Genomic DNA, 21,420 nt, shown 5'->3' with positions numbered 1-21,420 from the left:
AAGTATTTCTTTTTTTTTTTCCTCCCCTCTCTAAACCTTGCTAAAGGAATAAATAAATAAAAGCCTGGCAATTTAGGCTGACAGGTTCCTTTCTTGTGATCTGCTTGTATTTTCATCATACTTTTTTCTTTTTCTCTTGTTTTCCTTCAGATTTATCCCCTACATACTCATATAAGGTTATTTTTTTGGTTTCTAAAAGCAGCTGGACAAAGAAATTATTTTGTGGTTCTTTGTGTGTTGTTTGCTTAGTTAGAAAACAAAGTCGTCTTAAGTGTGTGTAAAAATGAACTTCTCTACACATATAATTCAAGATCTATGTTAAAAACAATCAAAATAAAAGGCAGACAAAAATATAAAGTGGCTTACTGGTCACTCACTCTTTCTTATATAAAATAACCAACTGCCCAGAGCAAAGGAAATATACTTGATCAAATTCTTGATTAAATAAACTTAGGTGAAGCTGAAGCACTTGTTTCAGTTTCACATGAGAAATAAGACTGAGAAGGCGTGAATGAATTGTAAGACAGAGAATGAACTTTCCAAAGAGAAATATAAAGATTATGCAAAAAGAAGTATATGGCAAACTGGGCTAACAGAGGAACTTGTCACAGGTTCATGTAAGTAACAGTTTTATTAATAGTTTCATGATATGTCTTGGCTTTATAAGTGCACTCCATTAGAAATGTAGATCATATGAAGAGAATTATTTGAGACTGAGAATTCAGGGAAAAATATGTAACAGAACAAAAGGGCCCATATGAGATGGACATAAAACAGCTGCAGACCAGGTACCCCACAGTGGTGATGTCTGACTGGCATGGAGTATACACAGATCTGTCTTGTATATGCTCCCAAAAAAGCACACAACATATCCTTAAAATTACTGGCTTAGTTGGTGTACTGCTCTAGGATAAAAGTAGTGTGTCTACAGAGCAGATCTCAGATCAAACCTGAATTCCAAAGCGTTTAAAGCAGTTAAAACTTCTTGTCTTCTTAAACGGCAGCTGGAATTATTTTTTTTAACTTGGGCTGTGTTTTCACTCCTCAGTTCTAAGACTTGGTCTTAATGAAAATTGGCATTCAGCTGTTTCACTCACAAGAACTCTTCAGACAGCATAATATCTCTTCCTTTCCCTCCCCCTTTCCTAGACAGATGACTCATGTGTGGAAAATGAACTCTCACCCTGCTCCATGACCCTGTGATGATCGATCTGCATCCATTTTGCAGTTACTGGTGAATACCTGACCACTGAAAAGATATTTTTTGCCCCTGTCTAAGTCGAGCTCCAAGAAAACAGCTCCTCCCAGAAATTCACTGCCCAAATCTATAGTTCCTTTTGCTCTGTGGTACTGAAGCCTGTGCTGCTGCTGCAGACAGACGTGCTCTGACAGCACCAGGACAGTCCCACTTGTCCCTCTGCATCAATCTTACCACATTACCATAGGTATTCATATGCTTCTGTACCTGTGCAAATTCTTGCAGCAGCCTGCACTGGTGAGGAACTTAGGATGGTTTAACCTTCCCTGTCACAGCAGCACAGTGACACTGCTGCTTTCCAATTCCTTAACTCACATGGGAAGCTCAGAGAGCTGGAAAAACATTGAAACAGAGCATAAAAAGGCTTGGATTTCAACCCAGACACAGTGGCTCAAAACAATTAGCTGTAAAAATATATGCTGGAGGCATGGGTTCTAAAATTTCTGCAATTTTAAATGTTGTATCCTCTGATGTCATGAAGCTCTATCTGCTTCAAGTCTTGTCAAACTGCTTTTGGGTCATTAAACCACTTGCCAAATAATTATGGGCTTGAAACACAGTCAAAGATAACTTCAGCTACAGCTCAACCACAACTGGAATTGAAATGGTACTTTAACTTTCCTGACTGCTTTCTACAAATACAGACAATGCTAAAACTCTTTGAGCATCAGCATGCAAAACCAGAACTCCTATGAATAAATTTAAGCTAAAAATTAGAAGACTCACCTAACCGAGTGAAGCAATGTTTGTATGGATGTAATGCAGGCCTGTACAAAGAAATCATCTTCAATCACAAATCAAGGGACCAGACTCAGCCCCTTCTGGTCTTGTGTTTACGATCTTCTTAAACCATTGATTAAACTTACCCTAACTAAATGGAAATAAAATCAGGAACTTAAACTTCCTCACCTCTTCCATGGGCTATCAATTTAAAACTAATGTCTTTAATCATGTCTGACTTTGTTTAGTCATCTCCAGCCTCTAACAAAACAGAGTGCATAGGCAAACCGTGCCTCAGGACCTCTAAGGCAGGCAGAAAAAAGCCATCTCTAGAGTACCCTTACTTCCTACTCATAAAAAAAGGTAGAAAAGTAGTTATGCAGCCAAAGACAGCTGGATTTTATCTAAGGAAGCAGAGCTATTGCTTTGAGAACTGGTGTGACCACACTCACAAATTGCTGTGGATGCAGCCAGGCAGCCAAAATATCACTCCCAGAGAAAATGTCACCACGAGAAAAAGTGCAGGTCAAGATATAAGAGCATAGGAAAGTACAGGAGGGAATGGACCTCAGGAAGTTATCTTGTCCAATACCCCTGCACAAAGTAGAAGCAGTATAAGGTCAGAATAAGTTATTCAAGTTTTTGTTCATTTCTTGCTCAGTGTGGAGGCTTAACATCAACATTCAGAGTGTTTGTTCAAACCTGAATAACTTGGAGATCAGTGTTTGGAAGCCATGTTGTGTTAGGAAGACAGATCTGAGGAAGTCACTTTATTCCATAGGGAACTAATGATGACTAGTAACAGAAGGTTAATTGGCCACTGCTGAAATAGCATCTCTGACCAGTATAATTTCAGCATGTCCTAACAGCATTCTTCCTGTTACACTTGAGTTTAATGATAACATTAGAGCCAATAGAATTCTAGAACCAGTCACTGCCTTGCCCAAAAATCTTCATGAAAATGTGCTGTCCCACTGTATTAACAGTAAGATTATCTTTTCATCATCAACATTTGCCTTTTCATCCACTGTCACACAACTTCTATAACTCATAATGGCATGTCACATCATGTAATATCTACAATCTCAACATAAAGGTGTGAGAGGGGAAAACTGCACAGTTTACTTAGTTTAAACTAAATCAAAATCAAACTGGCTTATTGATTTATTAATAGAACATAATTAACTGGCAATCAGTGGGATATACATTCAGGTTCCATACCAGCAATGCAACAGACAAGGCACTGTTAATAGACAAAATGCTCATAAGCACCGAACATATTTCTAAAGGACCTTTCTTCACTAATCTCCCAAAGTTCTAATCATCCACACAAAGTTGTGCACCACCCAGCCGTGGTTATACACACAGTCTACCTCTTACACATAGCTCCTGTGGGAGATGTGGTTTATTAATGTGTACCTGTGCTGCACCTTACAACCTGCTAATGCACACACCACGGAAGAAGCACCACCCAAGGTACTACACTCACAGCCAGGTGTGAGTCCCTACCTGTCACACCTGCATGGTCACTGCCCGAGCTGGATGAAGGCACTGGCAGGATCAGGCAGGGAGGATGAGTCTGCCTGGCACAGAGTTTTTGATGGCAGGAGATGAACAGACAACAAACGGTGTCAAACCCACCTCCTCTGGTTTTGACTGCTGGATCTATCTGTCACCACTGTTCTCTGTCCTATTACAAAGTTTCATTTGTCCCATACAGTTCCTTCCAAATTGGCCCTTCCCTTCTTTCAGAACTCACTATGTAACTTCCTGGTTACTGTTTAATCCAGCTGACGGTTGTCATCCCTTTATTAGGACCAGCTGCGGCACATGCACTCAGACAGTTTGGGAGGCTTGAACTCACATTCTTATCTTAACAGCTGTTACTGTTCAAGCCATTTTACAAAGGATGGGCAATGTGAGCACCCTTGCAAATAGAAAAGCAATATTAGGAATCTGAACATTCCTGCAGTTTCTTCTAAGGTAAATTAGGTAACAGCATGCGTTCAGGCAGGCTTTTGCAGCAATGACAGGAGCCATATCATGTCCAATTCTAAAAGTATTTCTATACCCACTTCTGATTACTTGTATTTAAGTACCATCTCATTCTCCTACCTTGGTTCTCTGTACTCTAAAGTGAAGTGAAAATTACTTGAAAAGGTGTTCTTTGCAAAAAAAGATGTTCTCCTATATAAAAGCAGCTGTCAGTATCTCTAATTTTAAATGAAGTCCTCCTACTCACAGCCAAGTGGAGACTTACTGGAAGGCAATTCAGAGGTTATCACCATTTTCCACCAGCTCACTCTCCCCTGATGCAGTGCTGCTATTCCTCTTGTTCCCACAGTTCCTTTCCAGGTCACCACAGATGTCAGAGGACTGTGCTGCACCAGGAATATGAGTGGCCTTGAAGGGTATGCTGTTCCTTTTTGGATCTGTGCTGTGATGGCTTAGCACATAAGAATAAAAGGATCAGGTCATGTTGTGTGCCCTGTGTCTGAAACAGTCTTATGAAGATTATGTTTGCAGTACAGAGTCATGCTCACTGGGCAATGGAAAACATGCCCTCTACCTACCAAGATTTCACTTTAATTAGATATATGGCAAAAAAACCAAAACCACATCCCTTTTTTTATTTTATTTAATGCTTTCAGAAGAATTATCAAATTTGAAATCCCTCCCATTTCTCCCTCTGCCCTACCTTTGCAGCTTTACAGTGACCTTAAAACTCTGTTCTCACTTTGGGCTATTTCAGTCTGTTACTGTTTCTGAATCACTATCAAACCTTTCATGCAAGCAGAACAGTCTGCTACTGCATAGCCATTTAAAAAAGCAGGCATCAAGTGGAAAGATAGGAGGACTTCAAGAACATTTTTTCCTCTGAAGTTTAAATAATTTCAAACATTGCAGCATTGTACTCTGGAAGGTATATCAAACAGTAAATTATAGAGATATGCAAAGTACACAATAAAAAGTAAACAGGATCAATAAAGATTTAAAGGTACGTAAAAATGGCAAGATTTGCTTAGAAATAAATAGTTCTCTTAGAAAAAAACCCAAACAACATGGAGCAGTCTGGAGCTTGAGAGCTAGTTGTAGAAAATTATGACTACCAATTTTTTTAAAGTTGCATTATGTATTGGTAGTATTCTCCCAAGGGCTCTGCTTTCTTAAAGGACAGCTAAACTTACAACCAACTCTTCCTGTTACTCGTCCAGCTATGTAATAAATAGGTGACATAATCATTTCTTTCTATGAAAACACTGCACAAACTTTGTGGATAACATAGTTATCATTTATGCTGTGGTAGTACTCAGACCCCGCCCCCAGACTGCACCGTAAAATTCAGAATGAACTGAAATTGGGCCTTATCCCTAACAGCCAAGAATCCAGTAAGAAGTGACAAATGTACATTTCAACTAACAAACTAAAAACCTGAAAAAAACCAATAAGTTCACGTTGACTTAACTCTCTAGCTAAAGTTCTTTTTGAGAAAAGGATGTGAAAGAAGAGAGTGGGATTGCAGTGACAATTCCCTTGCAGCAAGGGAGAAGTAAGAAAATGATGATGCTTTCAAATTTTTATGTGTGTGAACAGAGGATATTAGGGAAAGATGCAAGACAAGTAATCATCTGGATAGGAAATGACACAAAAGAATAAGGCAAAGTCCAGGGAGCCATTGGAATTGAAATGGAAATAAATAGTTCATCTTTGATCTAACAGATTTGGTGTTATGGTCACAAACACAAGGTAAAAAAGAAGCTGCCCTTACCCCACAGTAAAATGATGGACCTAAGAAATTGTGTTAGATTATACGAAGTAAATGCACAAGAACTACATATTGTGGATGTAAGGGTCTGAAAGTACAGTCTCTGTGGGCTCTATAAACGTTGCACTGTTCAGCAACATCCCTTTGCTTTCCATCAACCTCAAGAAGCACAAGTACTGGGTAAAGGTAAAACAGAAATCTATATGACTTAAAAGTCCTTTTGCCCTCTTCCAACTCAATACCCACTTAAGCATCCTGGCCTAGGTCCATTACTAAGTACTGTCAGTGCACAGTGGTGATACCTATGCTTTGTAGACATATATTTTGAAAAGTCAAAATTGCAGTTAATGAGCTTAAATCCATTAAGACATCCACTGATGTAGTCCTGTACTTCACATCACTAAATAACAATTCTGTACCACAGTAGGTAAAGACAGAGATTCCTCAAAATCCGCCTTTCACCAGTTTTTGCTTTCGGTTTGGTTTAGCCTCTCAGATCCATTCAGATTGCAGAATGCTGTGACTTTCAGTCTAACACACCTACTTTTGGTCTGGTAAGGCATCTATGTCCTGTACTTCGGATTTGAGATTGCTTTTGCAGTTGGTAGTCTGAAAGCCAGAGGAAAAAAGATACTAACAAGTTTCTTAAAAAAATTTAAAATGTTGTTTTCTAACTGAGGGAATATACCTTCTTAATGCTGAAACTGTTTTCTGACATAAGGAATATTTATCAACAAGGACTTTTCAGAATTTCATCTAGGTACATTTTAATAGTTATAGCCATTACACTTTTTTTCTGCAGAAGACTCCACTTTGCAGACTATTTTGGAAGTGAAATTGAAGCTAACATGAATCCAATATTGTTTAAGTACACTCTACTAGTTTAACCCCCAAACCATTTTTGAACTGTGACTGCTGAGTCCCTAAATACTCTATTCAGCTGCCAAAGCTGCAGAACTCTCTCCCACACTTCCAATGCTGGCAGTACTCTAGTCCCCAGTTCTAGTCATAAACCTAAAGCCACATAGACACACTCAAGTGAGAATCGAACAACTTGCAGAAGTTCCAGAAGTTCCCAACTGCAACATAAACATCCATATACTTCTTAATTATGTGGGGGGGGAATAAAAAAATGAGCACCTGGGGAAAAAGCCTAAAAATGACTTATTTACTTTTTAGACAAATAGTTTTCCAGCCTAACAGACAAATAAAAAATACACATGAAAACTCTCGAAAGAAGGCGTTTCCACTTACCATTTTTGACTGCAGACTAGACTATTCCTTACAGTAAGTGTCGTGTGTATGTCTGCTGAGTGGGTTAACTGAATGCCATCCAGCCAATATCACACTATCTTCCCTGAAAGGACAATAAGTTCAAGTTACTCATATTACAGAGCTGTTTAAAAGGATTTAGTGTGCATTTGCTTCATAAACGCTTCATCCTTCTCCACCTTTTGTTTAAAAATTTGTATTTACCAGTGTTCTTTGTTACCCCAACCATAACCGCATAATATTTAGGAAAATAAAAACCATGGTCAGGATGATAAGCTTATCAGCCAGGGATGAGAACTCTCTGAGTCATGGTATACAATTGAAAAGCAATGGAGGGAACAGGAGTAAGAACTGTGCCTGGTAGGACTATTTCAGCATTGCAATGCTGAAGACCATCAACACTTTCAGAGGGTCAAATGCACCAGTTTATCATGAACAAGATTCTTCTCTAACTCCTTGCAATCAGGTTTGGCTTTGTTTTACCTGAATAAATTTAGATATCAATACCATCAGTAAAGAATGTCCCAGTGAATGTCAATAATTAAACTGATTAACAATAAAGAAAACCTTATAAACTTTTTGAGAAAATATTAAAGACTAACCTGATAATCTGATTTACTTTATTACAGTAGACTGCATAATTCAGATTTAGATAGAGAGGTAACCTTAAAGAAAAACTAAATACTTTTTTTGGTTCCTTCCGTACCTCAGTATGATTAAGATTTATATCCAATCACTAGCAATAAACTCAGTTACCCCTCTCTCTCCCAGACTTGAAAGTCAAGTACCTGGAGTTACCCACCTGTACCTAGCCAGTTAAAAAAAAAAACAAAACAAAACAAAAAAAAAAAAAACACAAAACAAAACAGAAAAAAGAGATTCATTAAAGTCTATTTTCAGTCTCCAAGTCAGGGTCACAGATGCTTTTGGCACTTCTCAGGGCCAGAATCATCCCGAAAGTACAAACCTACATTTTTTCCTTGAAAGAACTGAGCTGTGGCTCACAGCTTTTCTTTAACACAAACACGTTAGCAGGAACACCTGGTTTGAGTGCGGTGACCCAGTATAATAGTTGATAAACAGCACCTGTCTCCAAGCAGATGACTCAGTGTCTCCTCAGCTTGAAGACATAAATTTCCCAAGTGCTTTGAGTTACTAATCAAAATATTAGATTTAGCTAACTAAAATCCCACTTCTGTCCAACTTTATACACTTGGGAGTTTTTTAGAGTAACCAGGCATCATACTTGCAGACATGTAAAACACATTTTATATTGCAAAGAGTTTATATTACTTAGGAGCACAAAATTAAGCTTCTATATAAACTGCGTGACTACAGTCTCAGTGATGAGTTTGTTTTAATCTTTTAGCTCAACTGTTCACCAGGTTGCCCATTTACCAGTCAGCTATTACCAGTTTAAAGCACATTTTGGTTGGAGAAAAAGTGCAAGAGCTTCTACTGCTACTTAGCTCCTCAAGTATGAAAACACATGTTAAATTAATCAATTCAGGTGGAAAATTTAATGAGGCTCCTAGAAGATACAGTAGAAACACCATTAATTTCCCAACTGATCTGTGATTCGTAGACTTCAGAAAAGGACTACAGTAGCCTAACTACTTTGCTTTTATAGCAAAGCATTATAATATTCAGGCTTCACCCCACCTGGAATTTTGGCAAGGTTAAAAAACACCCAGGCAGAGAGAGGATACAATGCTTTCTTACAAGAGATAGCCTATTCAAGTGGAGAAGCAGCTGAGAATTAAAGAAAAAAATGGGCACCACATAACAAATATTCTAAAGAAGAAACATTGGACTTTTTTATTTTAATTAGACTTTTACAGAGCTCTGACTCCAGAACACAGCATGGTAAAACTGGCAAGAATGTGCCAGCAAGATAATTCACTATTTTATTTATTTACCATATCACCCAAAGCAAAGAGCAAGTTACCTTTGAACTCTTGCCACACATGTGCATCTGTTTTGCTTCATCTAACAAGCCTTTCTGAGAAGCACATTGTAAATGCAGAATGCAGCAAGCTGTGAAAAAGGGTAAGCATCATACTCCACTGATCCCAGCGTTTTACAGGACCTGGGACACTACATTGCAGCTCTGTAAAGAAACAGCAATCACAGAAATTATGCTTAAGAGCTCTGTGCTAAAGAAGCAAGGGAAGATGCATTGACTGTAACAACAGCAGTGATAATCCGAGTCCTGGATTGGACTACCTGTTGGTTACCTACAGAAATCTTTGCCTCACAGCAGGAAGCTCAGAGCTGGATTCTCAGTAGGGCACATAATAATGTGATACACTCCAGGCTGGCATACTTAAGCTGATACTGTATGTGCCACACCAACTTTTAACTAGCTTTACCTTCTACACAGAAATCCAACTAAACAGCAAACAGAAGGTTTACTCTTCAATCCATGCGTGCCCCTTATAAAATATGTGGTATTTAAACCACATTTAGGAAATAAATTCTTGTTTATCACTTAGCCCCTGATGCAGCAAAATCTGAATCTAGAAAACTGCACCATGTTAAGAGTCTGCATGACTTCATCTTGGAAAGGAATGCTACAATTGAAGAGTTTAGGTGAAGACCTAATCTGCAAAAGCAAATCAAAATAGGCTGCAAAATATGTAGTAATGTTCATATTTACTAGATGTGGGGCATTAGATGATTACTGTGACAGTTAGTCTAGATAAAAGTGGATCTTTAAGGCCAGATCTAAAAGCATTATTCACTGTCTGTGATAATTCACTATCAATCAAATCATATTGGCATTATGTGCTTCATCAGTCATGTACAGAATTACAATACTTTCTAGAGCATCTCCCACTTTTAGGTATTGGCCACAAATCTCAATCATGGGAATCATTCAACTCCCCTGTGTTTTCATACAGGGCCTGCACCACCTGTTCTGTCCAACAACCCCCAACTGACCGAATGCAGAAATTGACCGAACGCTTCCTACACTGCACCGGGATTCCAGAAGAGCTGGCACTAACCAGGTGTGCCCGACTAAAGGTGAGCAAGAGACAGACCCGGCTGTGCTCAGATGAGCCACCAGCAGGAACACGGGGGGCTGTGCACAGGCCACCTAAGGCTACCCAAGGTAAAACACCCCATTTTTTCCAATTTCGGGGCCTGCAGAAGAGTGCCCCCGAGGAAGCCCCAGGTGATAGAAAAGGAGGCAGCTCGGGGGGCGAGGCGGCTCCCCCAGCCAAGTGCCGCTCGGCACGGTCCCGTGTGCCTGGCGGTGGCACAGCCCTTTGTTGTCGCCGCGGCGGCGCGCTCGCTGCCTGCCTCGGTGGGTGGGTGGGCGCGGGCGGGTGGGCGGTCGCGCCGCCGCCGAGGCCACCGCCCGCGTCCCCCCGGGGCGGGACTTCGCTCCCGGGGGCCGTGAGGCTCCCCCCGAGCCGCCGGGGACAGCGGGGACAGCCCTCCCGCCGCCTTTGTGCGCGCTCGCCGCGGGGACCGCCCGCCCCGCGCCGCTCCCGCCGCGCCGGGCTCTGCCCGCTCCCGCCTGGGCGGGTGCCCGCCGCTCCTCCGGCCACCGGGGGTCCTGCCTCCGTCCCTCCCTTCCCGGGCAGGATGGTGGACCTGGACAGCGAGGTGCCCCCGCTGCCCCCGCGGTACCGCTTTCGGGACTTGCTGCTGGGCGATCAGGGCTGGCAGAGCGACGACAGGTGAGCGCGGGGTCCGCGGCGGCCGGGCAGCGCTCCGGGAGGGCGCGGGAGCGCAGCCCCGCTGGGAAACTTTCCTGGGAAAGGGGTGCGGGGGCCGCCGAGGGGCTGCGGAGCCGCGCCCCGCCCGCAGCCGGGGGCGAGTCGGGCCGGCGCCGCTCAGCAGGGCGCGGGGCATCCCGCACCCTCCGGGGCACCCCCGCCGCTGAGCAAGGGCAGAACCTTTCCCTGCCCTACGGTATGGGAGGAGGAGGAGACGGACAGGTACGGTCCTGTCTCCGTATGGTAACATTCACTGAGGGAAAGTCCCAAACAAAACATGCTTTTCCCGTTTGCCGAAAGGCTAATTGCAGGTGTCACCAGATGTTTTTACTGTCCAATATCCAGGCTTCTTTACATGCAGTTTCTTTTCATGCTGGGATCCTGGGCTTGGATGTAACTACCGTTATTTTATTTCTTTATGAATTATTTCAAGGACTGTCAGCATCTTTAATTACACATCGCTCTAAAAAGGTATTTGTTTGTCTCACATGGAATAGTGTCTTTAAAAATAAAATAACTCCTTATATTAAAACAAACAAGCAAACCAGGAACGTGTGTTGAATTTCAAAATGCTAAATGAACTACGTTCGTGAACACCAACAGCATCGTGCCACTCTGACCATACAACCTCTTGTGTCAACAGATCATTACACTTGAAAAATTTTGTGTCATACCCACTTTGTAGTGACAATTTTTTGTGGTCAAATGACAGAGGAGCAACATGTAACAACATATTGGATCGATTTTAATTCAGTATATTTACATTGTCAGAATATATCTTTAATGTGGCAGTGAGAAACTTTGATTTTAATGGTGGTCTACATCGTTTAGATTTTACCTACTTCCCTAAAGAAAGATGGATTCTTATTGATTGATAATTGCAAGATCATGCAGATATATAACTAATTGCTACTTTTGTTTAGGAGAATATTCTATGCATTGAAGCAATTAAACAAATGATGTTTATTCAGACAGTTACGAAATGGTGAATGACATCTTAATATAGTCACAAAAACTGAATGCTGTTGGTTGGAAATGACAGCATTATAACTACATAATGGACAGTTAAGGAGTATGTTTATCAAAGCAGGGGTTACTGTTAAAAAAAATTAAACTATGCATATATTCTGTATTCATTACTTCTCATCATAGTATTCTTTGAGATTTTAGAAAAGGTAGATCTTAGCATCTTATACCTGCATTTTATTTTCTACTGGAATAGGAAAAAAAACCCACCACCTTTCTTAGTTTACAACTTTATTTATTTGAGTTTTGATGGGTAAAATTAACAAAATATTCTTGGTATACCTTTTTGGACCACTCTGGTCTAAACACTTTTTCCAGCTCTAGTTTAAACTTCTGTCAAGCACTTCCCTGATGCCAGTTGTTTGACTTGAACTTTATAAAGTTATCTTCTATGGAAGAAGCATGATCTGGTCTCAAACAGGAAATTGTGTATGAGCAACTGCACAACCCATACCATCCATTTAGCTATAGAAATGTCTATTTCAAGTCTATGTGCACTTAACAAAATGAAAATAAACAATCCTTAAAAAATATTGATACCAGAATTATAGTGTAACAGTCTTACAGAGCATGGTTACCATCTGAAAAGTGCAACAAAGGACTAGTGGAAAATGAATAGTTACTTTTAAGTACTTCATTAATATTCCAACAAGCATTACAAGAAAGATCTCTGGCACATCTGAAATACAAAAATGGGTTTTTAGATCTTTATGCATTGTCCTGTGCTGAGGCTGGGCACAGCTGCACTGTGGTAGGAAGGCAGTGGTTTCCCTACAATACAAGCAAGACTGGGCTTTCCAAGAGGCTGTGGTAGCAGCACTCTCTCCCCTAGCTCTGCAAGTTACCATAGTAGTCTTTCTTGATACTAGCTTTCCAGTAATTGAGCAAGGTCCATTCTCATAAAAATCTTGAGTGTTATCTTTTGTTTGTCTCCTACAAAAGGGCCCTGTCCGGATTCTTACTTTTCTGAACTGGAGGATATTACATGCAATACTGAAATATTCATCCATTCCTATGTTGCTAGTATATTGCTACTATCCATTAGGGGAAAAGCATACATGTTCTGCATAGAAATACTGTCAGATTGAATATTTAGCATGTTGGACATACTTTCAGGAAATAGTGAATGAGAAAGACTGCAGACTTATGGGGAACCTGAGATCAGCTGCCTATTAGTTTGTAATGCTTAGTAGTATAAAAATATATCTTAATTTTTTTGCTTTATTGTCTTTTCTTTGCACTCTTATGTAATTGGTTTGTGTTTGGTTTTGGTGAAGCACGTATTTATATTACATACTAATTAGAACAGAATACAAGATATTGCCAAAGGTAACCCCTTCAGTTGAATGGTCATTAACTATGAATGGAATGTCTGAGTATTGAAATACAGCTGAAGTAGTTATAGTATGGCTGCACAATGGCCAATGATCAAGACAGTTCATTTTAGCTATGGGCCCTTGGCTGAGATGCTGGAAATTATTTTCTGCCTATTTCCACTTCACTGCAACTTCTTAATTCCACTTGCTCTCAACTTTGTCAGTCTGATTTATATTAAGGGTTTTCCATCTGTGTGGTCTGTGAACTTCAGGTCTGTTACCAGCTGAATTCTGTGTCTTCTGTTGCAGTCCCATTCCCTTTTTGATCTTCCCAGTCTGTTCATCCTTGAAGTCTCTCTTTTCTTCTTCCATTCTGCCCTATCCAGAAAGATGCTTGCTTTATCCTGACTGGGAGGCATATGGTCCACCTCTGTGTTTTCAGATGCTTGTTGATTCTTCAAAGTGGAGAGGAGATGGAATTATGCCACAAACTACCCAGGATTCTGTGTCACCAAATCACAGCATAGTTCACCTTATATGTCATATGATAGTATTTAATAATAAATATGATTGACAAGACCTCTCTTCTTTATGCTGAAAGATCTATTTCTGACGTAATCATAGTTCAGTTTTGAAACCCTACTGGTCATGTTTCTTTAGGACAAGAGTTTAATCAGCTATTTCTTTCAAATGTTCCTGTTCATTTATAAAATGCACACGTGCTAAAATCCTCAGCTGAATGTAACAGGGCTCTCATTCAAGAATTCTGTTCTTAGATCTGTATCTGTTTGGATACAGATTTCTAATTATAATTTTCTTTTTCTTGAGGACTTCTCCTACAGAGGAGCCTCACTGAGGCTTTTCTTTTTTTGGTGTCTAGCTCATGGTCCAATTCTTACCTATATTTCTCCAATACGGTAACATCCCTCTCACTGCTTTTGCATTTCTGTTCCTCCCTCCCAAAAAAAAAAAATTCTGCTTTCATAGCTTAGATTCATAACCAGCCTTGCAGTTGGCTTCAGTAACAGATGGGTTCTGGGCTGTCATATTCCACAAACCGCCAAATTGGATTGTATATTATTTTTCATAAAAGAAGTTGCTGTGTGCAAAAGAACATGGTGAATCTTTGGCAAATGATTTACTTCAGTAAGAAAGCTACTTTGAATAATTTATTGGCATTCTTGAATTTGCTGAGTGATTTTTCCTGAAAATAAAAGGATGTTAAAACCAGTTTTGATCTTTTGAAAGGCCAGATTTTTCAAAAGACCTGGTTCCCTTTGAAAACTGTGGAGATGAAGCTGGATGCTTACACTACACACATTTTATATGGAAAACACTTCTACAGGACTGCTTGTGAAAAATCAGCCCAGCTAGAGCCCAATGTGTCAAGTGGGTGAATTCTGTGGCAAGTAGGGGAACGTATCAGGTTTCTTCTGGCTATATAACTATCCCAGTCACTGGACTGATTGAGTCATTGACTTTTTCACTGGTTTTGTAAATATCGCTAATGTCCCTTTGCGAATCTTACATTTCTCTTTCATTATTGAAAGTATCTGAAAATGAAACAGACCGTTTAGATTTGCTGTATATTCTGAGTTGTTTCGTGACCATCATAATGAAATTTTTTGTTTCAGTTTGGCTGCTGGGGAAGGGAGCAGAAAAAAAAGTGGGAACTCAGTGCCTAACGCAAGTTTTTCACCTGTTAATTCAGTCAGGTTTTGTTAACTTGTGATTGTAACAGTAAACTATGTAATAAAATGTTTCATAAACACCTGTTCACCAGTCCGTAGTCTTACCAGCTGTGTTAAATAGTAACACAAAATTAGAAAATATCCTACCTGGTGAAGCTGTGACATGTTCAAAGCTGGTAAATAATTTGCTTCAGAGGAGGGGAGAAAAGAGGATGTTTGTCTTAGGTGCCCATGTAAGTTTTGGAAAGATACAATGAAGAAGTTTTTACATACATATATAGTTAAGGTGTGTCAAACCTTAGGACATTATAGGTGTAAAGAAAGTATTGTAAGTTAAAAATAAAAAAGCATTTACATGCTGTCCGTATCACTGCCTTTTTTAGTAAGATCTTTAGTATCTTGCAGAATGCAATTTACCTCACATTTATGAAATCATTTATGTACAGATGTTTAATCTTTTCTTTAGAAGCTTCTAAAGACATAAAAATTGCATTTGTTTTAGTGAGTTCTAGGAAGCCAGGAATGTTTTCCACCATTGAAGCATGACTGCTTATTCTAGTGAACTGTTCCAATTTTCCTTTGCGTGCTCTGGCCAGAACCAGCAGCCAAAAATGTCTTGAACTGTGCAGTGCCTAGGAATGGTTTGGTAGCTTGGGTGTCCAAGGAAACAACACAAGCAGATAAGTTGTGTGTAGTCCAACCCCCGCCTTCAAAGCATCAGATTTCATAACTTTTCTATATGCTGTTGCAAGATATGTTTACAATTTCAGTCATGGAACAAAAATTTACATTTTCCAATTCTGTAATGTTTTTTCTATTCTGTAAATATGTAACAAGAACATTAACTGGAACTGGAAATACATTTCAAATCCTCCTCCTGTATTGAGATGAAAATTTGAGTCATTTTGCTACAGTATATACTTTAATTATAAAACTATAGAGCTAAATTTTACCTTTGTGCAAGAACGGTTCTTACAGTGAGTACTTATAGGATTAAATTAAAATCAGCTTTCCATTCTGGTGTGCTTACTGCATAAATGAACATTACCACCTATCTGGAAAGGAAAGAGATTCAGATAATAGCACACCTCCACACATCACTTGGACAATTGTACACTGCTGGCTGTCATATTGACTAGTGACTCTCAAGGAACAACTCCTGACTGTAAATCTCAGAAGGCACTTTAACAGTCATTTGTCACACTGTGAATTAGTGAGTAAAGCCCTCCCTTTGCCCTTCCTTTTGGAAATCACCTGAGACTGTTGAACTAAAAGGGGATAAAAAGCCCACACATTTCTCATTCAAGTGATTTAAAATAACTGAGTCTAGATTCAACTCGCATAAAAATTCTATCATAATTTCCTCAAAAGAAAATTCTATTATGGTTTCTTCAAAATAATCCTCCTCTTTCCTTCAAAAATACTTTAGTCAAATTGGCCTTCTCATTTTAGAAAACATTAACTTTTATGAATTCTTTCATTTAACAGAGGCCAGAAATAAAAGGGCTTGAGCAGATATTGTCAAATTTATCTTGATTTCTCCTTGTAAGTAAATTTTCAAAATACGTAAAGTGATCAAGAAGCCTAAATTCTATTGTAAAAGCTTGTTTGTTTTTTTTTAATTGTTCAAGATCTTAACAAGTCTATTTCACTAAGAGAACAAGGGCTTTTGTATCTGCAATGAGACTCTGCGCAGTAATAGTTGAAAAGTTTGAGTTGCCCTAAACCCTGAAGAGAATTGCTGCATGTACAGGCCAAGCCATTTCTCACTCCTTAAAAAAATGATTAGAGAAAAATATTGGCATTTGTAAAAGTGCTGCATCTCCACACCAAGAGGCCTGAGTTTACACTCTTGTGGCAGGTTTAGGTACCATCCCTCATAAGTAAACTGTTAATATATCTCCATACTCACCATCCTTCTAAATTTACCTTAAGACTTGATCCCTGTTATAGATAAAAGATGTAATCAACTCACTTATGTGGAAGGAAGAGGAAGTAATGTTTTGTAGAAGGCAGTTCCATCAGCTTCATGCAAATTTCTGTTTTACCATCATTCTTGCAGCAACAACGGAGGCAAAAATGCATTGCTTCTATACTGGAATTAGGTAAGGACATGCAAAGAGAAGAGTAGTGTTTCACTGCTGGTATAACTGGATCTGTCCAAGGAAGACTGTGGTAGCATGCCCCAACGAAAGTTTTATATGGCAGAAAGAGTTTAATAACCTCATCTTAAAAACTCCCAGAAACCAAGTAGTCTTCCTCCTCTGGGACAAAATGATGCACAGTTTGTAAACGTGCTTGGTACTTCAATCATTACTTAATTATACATTTATTGCCAAAGCACTTATTTTTCCATCTACAACTTGACACATACTACTGTACGTCTGGCAGACACTATAATACCCCATGGGAAACTGAAGCAGTTCTTTCCCAAATGGTTTCTCTCTTAATTTTTTTATTATTATTCTATCACAGTCAGTGATTATGACTTTATTTTATAGTAGTAAACTCTATGCTGCACTATATGTTACTCTCAGAATGACACTTTTATAACAAATGATAACATTGATTCCTATTGTCTCCCTTTTATCCTGTAAGAAGGAAATAGATCACTTGGAGCATGAGAAATGTCTGCACTTTCTTTTGTAAAAAGAGTAAAGTTGTAAAATAAATCTGCCAACCATTCCAGCACTATACATTCAGTTTCTAGACTTCACAATTAAAGGTGATCTTTAGTACTGAATTCTGATGCTTACAGTATGGCCAAATGCTTATACTAAACCACTAAATTCTTTAAAAGTGGATTCTTCATTTTTTTTTTCAAGTAAATGAGCAAGTTAAGTCCTTCCTGGAGGCCTCCACTCCATGGTCCCATAATCTGTCATTGGAGAGAACGTCATTCGAAAGATGTAAATGTTCTGCAGCACAGATTTGGTACAGAATGCCTTAAAACAGCTGTTAAAGATTTCAGCCTCCCCCATGCAATCATCTGCTAATTATGTTAGCAGTCAACTTCCTGGTGGGAAGTAGCAATAAAACAGAAACAGTCATTAGGAGACAAAACCCAGTGTTTATACTCACAGATAAAAACAGTGATATTATTATTTACTCAGAAGTATCTCAAGGGACAAATCCTGCCTCCACTTACGGAGATATCTGTTGGGAAGTGCTGTACTTCTGTGGTGGAAAGCAGGTTGCTAAGTCTGACATCTTCATGCTTGACTTGCCAAGTACCAAGCTATGGAAGGTGTGGAAGGCAGGCATTAGGTTAAAATCAGTGGAAGTTGTCTACTGAGCTAGCAAAAAGGACAAAGCTTTGCCCATCCCTCTGCCTGGGTCTTACAAGTCTCCTGCTACCTTAAGCCATTAATAACTGCATATCTAACCGGGAGCACAAGGATCATATGCCTGGCAGGGGCAGTGACACAATTCGAGCAACAGTCCTCACTGTGGATTAACTCTGCCAGGAAAGTCCAGCCCTGCCTCCTAAGTTCTGTACCCTGAGTCAAACCCCTTTGGCTTTTTGCCCAGAAAAGAGTTTGCCCTTTAGTTTTTTATGATGTTAAAGTTTAAAAGCATTTACTGTATTTGTAGCCTAAAGTTACACAGTTCCTTCACAGTATAGTGATTGAATATAGTGATATTCAGTAAGAAGTAAACATTATGAAATAGCCTCACTCTTCTATTGTTCTAAATGACCGAAAACTTCTAGAGATTTTATGTTTTTCTCACTTTGTTTTCTCTTCCTTTTGAGACTCAAGAAAACTGCAGCACAGACAAAACCAGCATTACCAAACCAAATCTTAAATACAGATGGGAAAAAAACCCAACAAGCTGCACTGCAAATGGTAACCTGAGGTTATATTTGTTCCTTATGAATAACACCTGTTAATACACAACAGTCCCTGACCCTGGAAGGGGATTTAGCTTCTCATCTTCACACCAAATTCAAAAGAAGCTAAGGGCACTGGTCACTTATCACTATGGCCTTGTGGTTCTCACCATTGAGCACAGACAGCTATAACAGAGGGACTAAAGGCTAAGCTCTATATTTAGCTGAATGTACCCTTTGGAAAAGTGAGTAAGCTATATTTTCACTGTGTACAACAATCTAGCATTTGTTCATTGTTCAGAGGGGTTTAATCAGTTAAACAAATATCTTTTGGAAAGGCATTATTGTAGATATTGTCCAGTTTTTAATTACTGTTTTGTTTTCTCAGTAGTAATTCAAATATAAACACAAAAAGTGGAACAAACTATTCTGTAATGTGCAAATGTTGATTAGTCAAGACTATCAAAATCTAAGTAGATTTTTCACCCACCTAAGAGTATCATAAAAATGAAGCTTATCTCACAAGTGTAGTTCCAGATGCCATGTATCTGATTGACACTGAGGAATTCATTTACAAAGTGTATTCGGTGACCCACGTGATCATTTATTTTTGTACTGAGACCGACCTCAGATTGCATGAAAATTACAATTTAGCTAAAATGATACAAACAACGTTCCAAATGCACTGAATTAATTTTAAAGTCTTGATTAGTTTTTGCTTCCCATTTTTCCTATTTTTTGTCAGTTCACAGATCACAGTCTGAGTCCAGCAAAAAACCCCAACAAAGTAAGTTAAATTTGTACTGACATTATGAATCCATTTAATACAATTAATTGTGGCAGTTACTGTTTGTGACTAGCTGCTGATTCAGAATGTTGGGATTCTAGTGGGGTGTTGGCAGAGCAGTGTGTGTGGTAGGAAGAACATGGCTGGCTACTTGAAATGTTTCAGAGTATAGAGGAAGTATCTCTGAGGGTGTAAGAGAGAGGAAACTTTCAGGAGCCTCTAAAAGGCCATCTTCGGGAATATACCTTGAGCTAGTCTGAGACCATTGTGCAAGACCTCAAGTTTTGCTCCTAATTTCAGATAAAAATGAGCTGTTGGAAGATCACCATTATGAGGTAAATGTCTTCTTCCAAGGCAGAGATGAAGGGGATGTTGAGTCCTGTAGCAACCTGCTGTCTACTTGACTTTAGGCTAAGGTGAACTGAGCATTTAGAACTGTTCTTCCTTTCTAAGGTGGCAGAGCCACTTTACAGTGATAGAAATGGCCATATGGAGAGAAGGAAGAGCTAGAAGAAGGCACAGTAGTATTTCTATCACCCTAGACATCTGACAACTGGTTATCAGACCTCCTGACATCAATAAAGCCAATGCAGTCCATAAACACAGATATCTCCTTGTTGTAGCCATACATTCCACCTAAATGTGATCAGCTTTAAGATCTATACAAGACTTAAAAACAAGATGACAGAACAATACTGGTCCTAAACCCGCCTCACCAGTACAGTTAGATAAAGAGATCTTCAATAACCTGACTCTCACAAAAGCCAGCAAACCCTGAAATTTCTGCACTCATCTGGGAAGTCCTATTTAAGAGGAAAAAGTAGTGTTTACATCGACTAGGCCAGTTTTCTGAAAGCACCTGTTAAATGATTTTCCAAACACACACAGGACACATTTTGAAAGTGTGAAGTTATGATTCCAGAAAATTAAATACTGGGCCAGTATTTAATACCATATTCTACCAGCCATATGACTATGAGCAGCATTTTACTTCAGGGAGTACTAAGTGTTATTTAATATGAATAAAGATGATAGAATTAAACTTTTAAAATATTGTGAAACTTGATATTTTAAATTTTTCTTACTCTAATGAAGAGATAATTAAAACCATGCCTTATGATTAATCAGGAAGTGTAATAGCTCACTCTGAGTAAGGAGACTGAGATTTATATGAAGTCAGTAATTATATGTACCCTGTTAGCTGTGGAGAGAACAGTATCAGACAGGTGACATTTTAGAGATAATGACTTTTAAAACACTTGTTCAATTATGTGTTCAAAGTTCTTGAATCATTGCCACTCCTTAATGAGACATTTAGAATTAGTATTAAAATTTTGTAATTCTTTTTCATGTAAAACAATAATCATATACTGTGGTTGATGCTGTGCATCAAGATGCATTTGAAAGGAAGAAATCAATTCCACAGCACTGTTAGATATATTACACTGTATACATATGTTAAGCTGTAAGTATTACCTCAGAAATCCTACATATTTTATCCTCCATCTGGATGTCAACACTGGAGCCAAAGCAGCTTTAAATACTAGAGAATGAAGACAGATATGTATCAAGGTGCAATTCTTTTGGAAGCAGTCATCAGCAGGAAATGTCATCAACACTCCTCTGTTGATTTGGTGGAGTAAATGGAGTCTCCAACGTTTCCTCTGTGGGAAGCGTCAGGCGAGACACCTACTCTCAAGTATTGGGCTTTTGTTTTATGTCTTTTTCTGAGTCTCTGCCTAAATGCTTCTCTTTGTATTTATCAGTTAAATACTCGCCTTTTGTGGAACTGCTAAACACGTGATTGTGGGAGACTGGAAGCGTGTACAGCTCCCATAATTTCAGGGAAATTGTTATAATCTGATATTCAGCTCTATATTACCTCCCAGAATTGTTGGCATTCTAATGGCAGCTTCTGGGGTATTGTCTAAGTGTTTCCAGATTGCAAGTGTGGACTGTCTGAACAAGTAACTTTAAAAAGACACTCCTTTTTATAAAGTTACCCTGATCCTGGGCATGTGTAA

General features: G+C 39.1%; 1 protein-coding gene across 6 annotated transcripts in view; it reads left to right on the top strand.

The window, feature by feature from the left end:
• The first annotated feature begins 10,113 nt into the window (after positions 1 to 10,113).
• The window catches only part of KCNT2 (potassium sodium-activated channel subfamily T member 2), a 118,184-nt gene continuing 106,877 nt past the window's right edge, over positions 10,114 to 21,420 (top strand). For 3 of the 6 annotated variants that reach the window (XM_064664443.1, XM_064664444.1, XM_064664441.1), the window contains exon 1: positions 10,399 to 10,705. In XM_064664443.1, coding sequence (XP_064520513.1) covers positions 10,611 to 10,705 — 95 coding nt within the window. In that variant the 5' untranslated portion in view covers positions 10,399 to 10,610. Of the gene's footprint in view, positions 10,132 to 10,398; positions 10,706 to 21,420 lie in introns of those variants that run through there. The other 3 variants (XM_064664445.1, XM_064664442.1, XM_064664446.1) reach the window with 2 other exon arrangements.

The sequence above is a fragment of the Pseudopipra pipra genome, chromosome 9, assembly GCF_036250125.1.
Source record: "Pseudopipra pipra isolate bDixPip1 chromosome 9, bDixPip1.hap1, whole genome shotgun sequence".
Classification (NCBI taxonomy): domain Eukaryota; kingdom Metazoa; phylum Chordata; class Aves; order Passeriformes; family Pipridae; genus Pseudopipra; species Pseudopipra pipra.
Note: the sequence above shows the minus strand (reverse complement) of the source record. Positions and strands in the feature narration are given on the sequence as shown.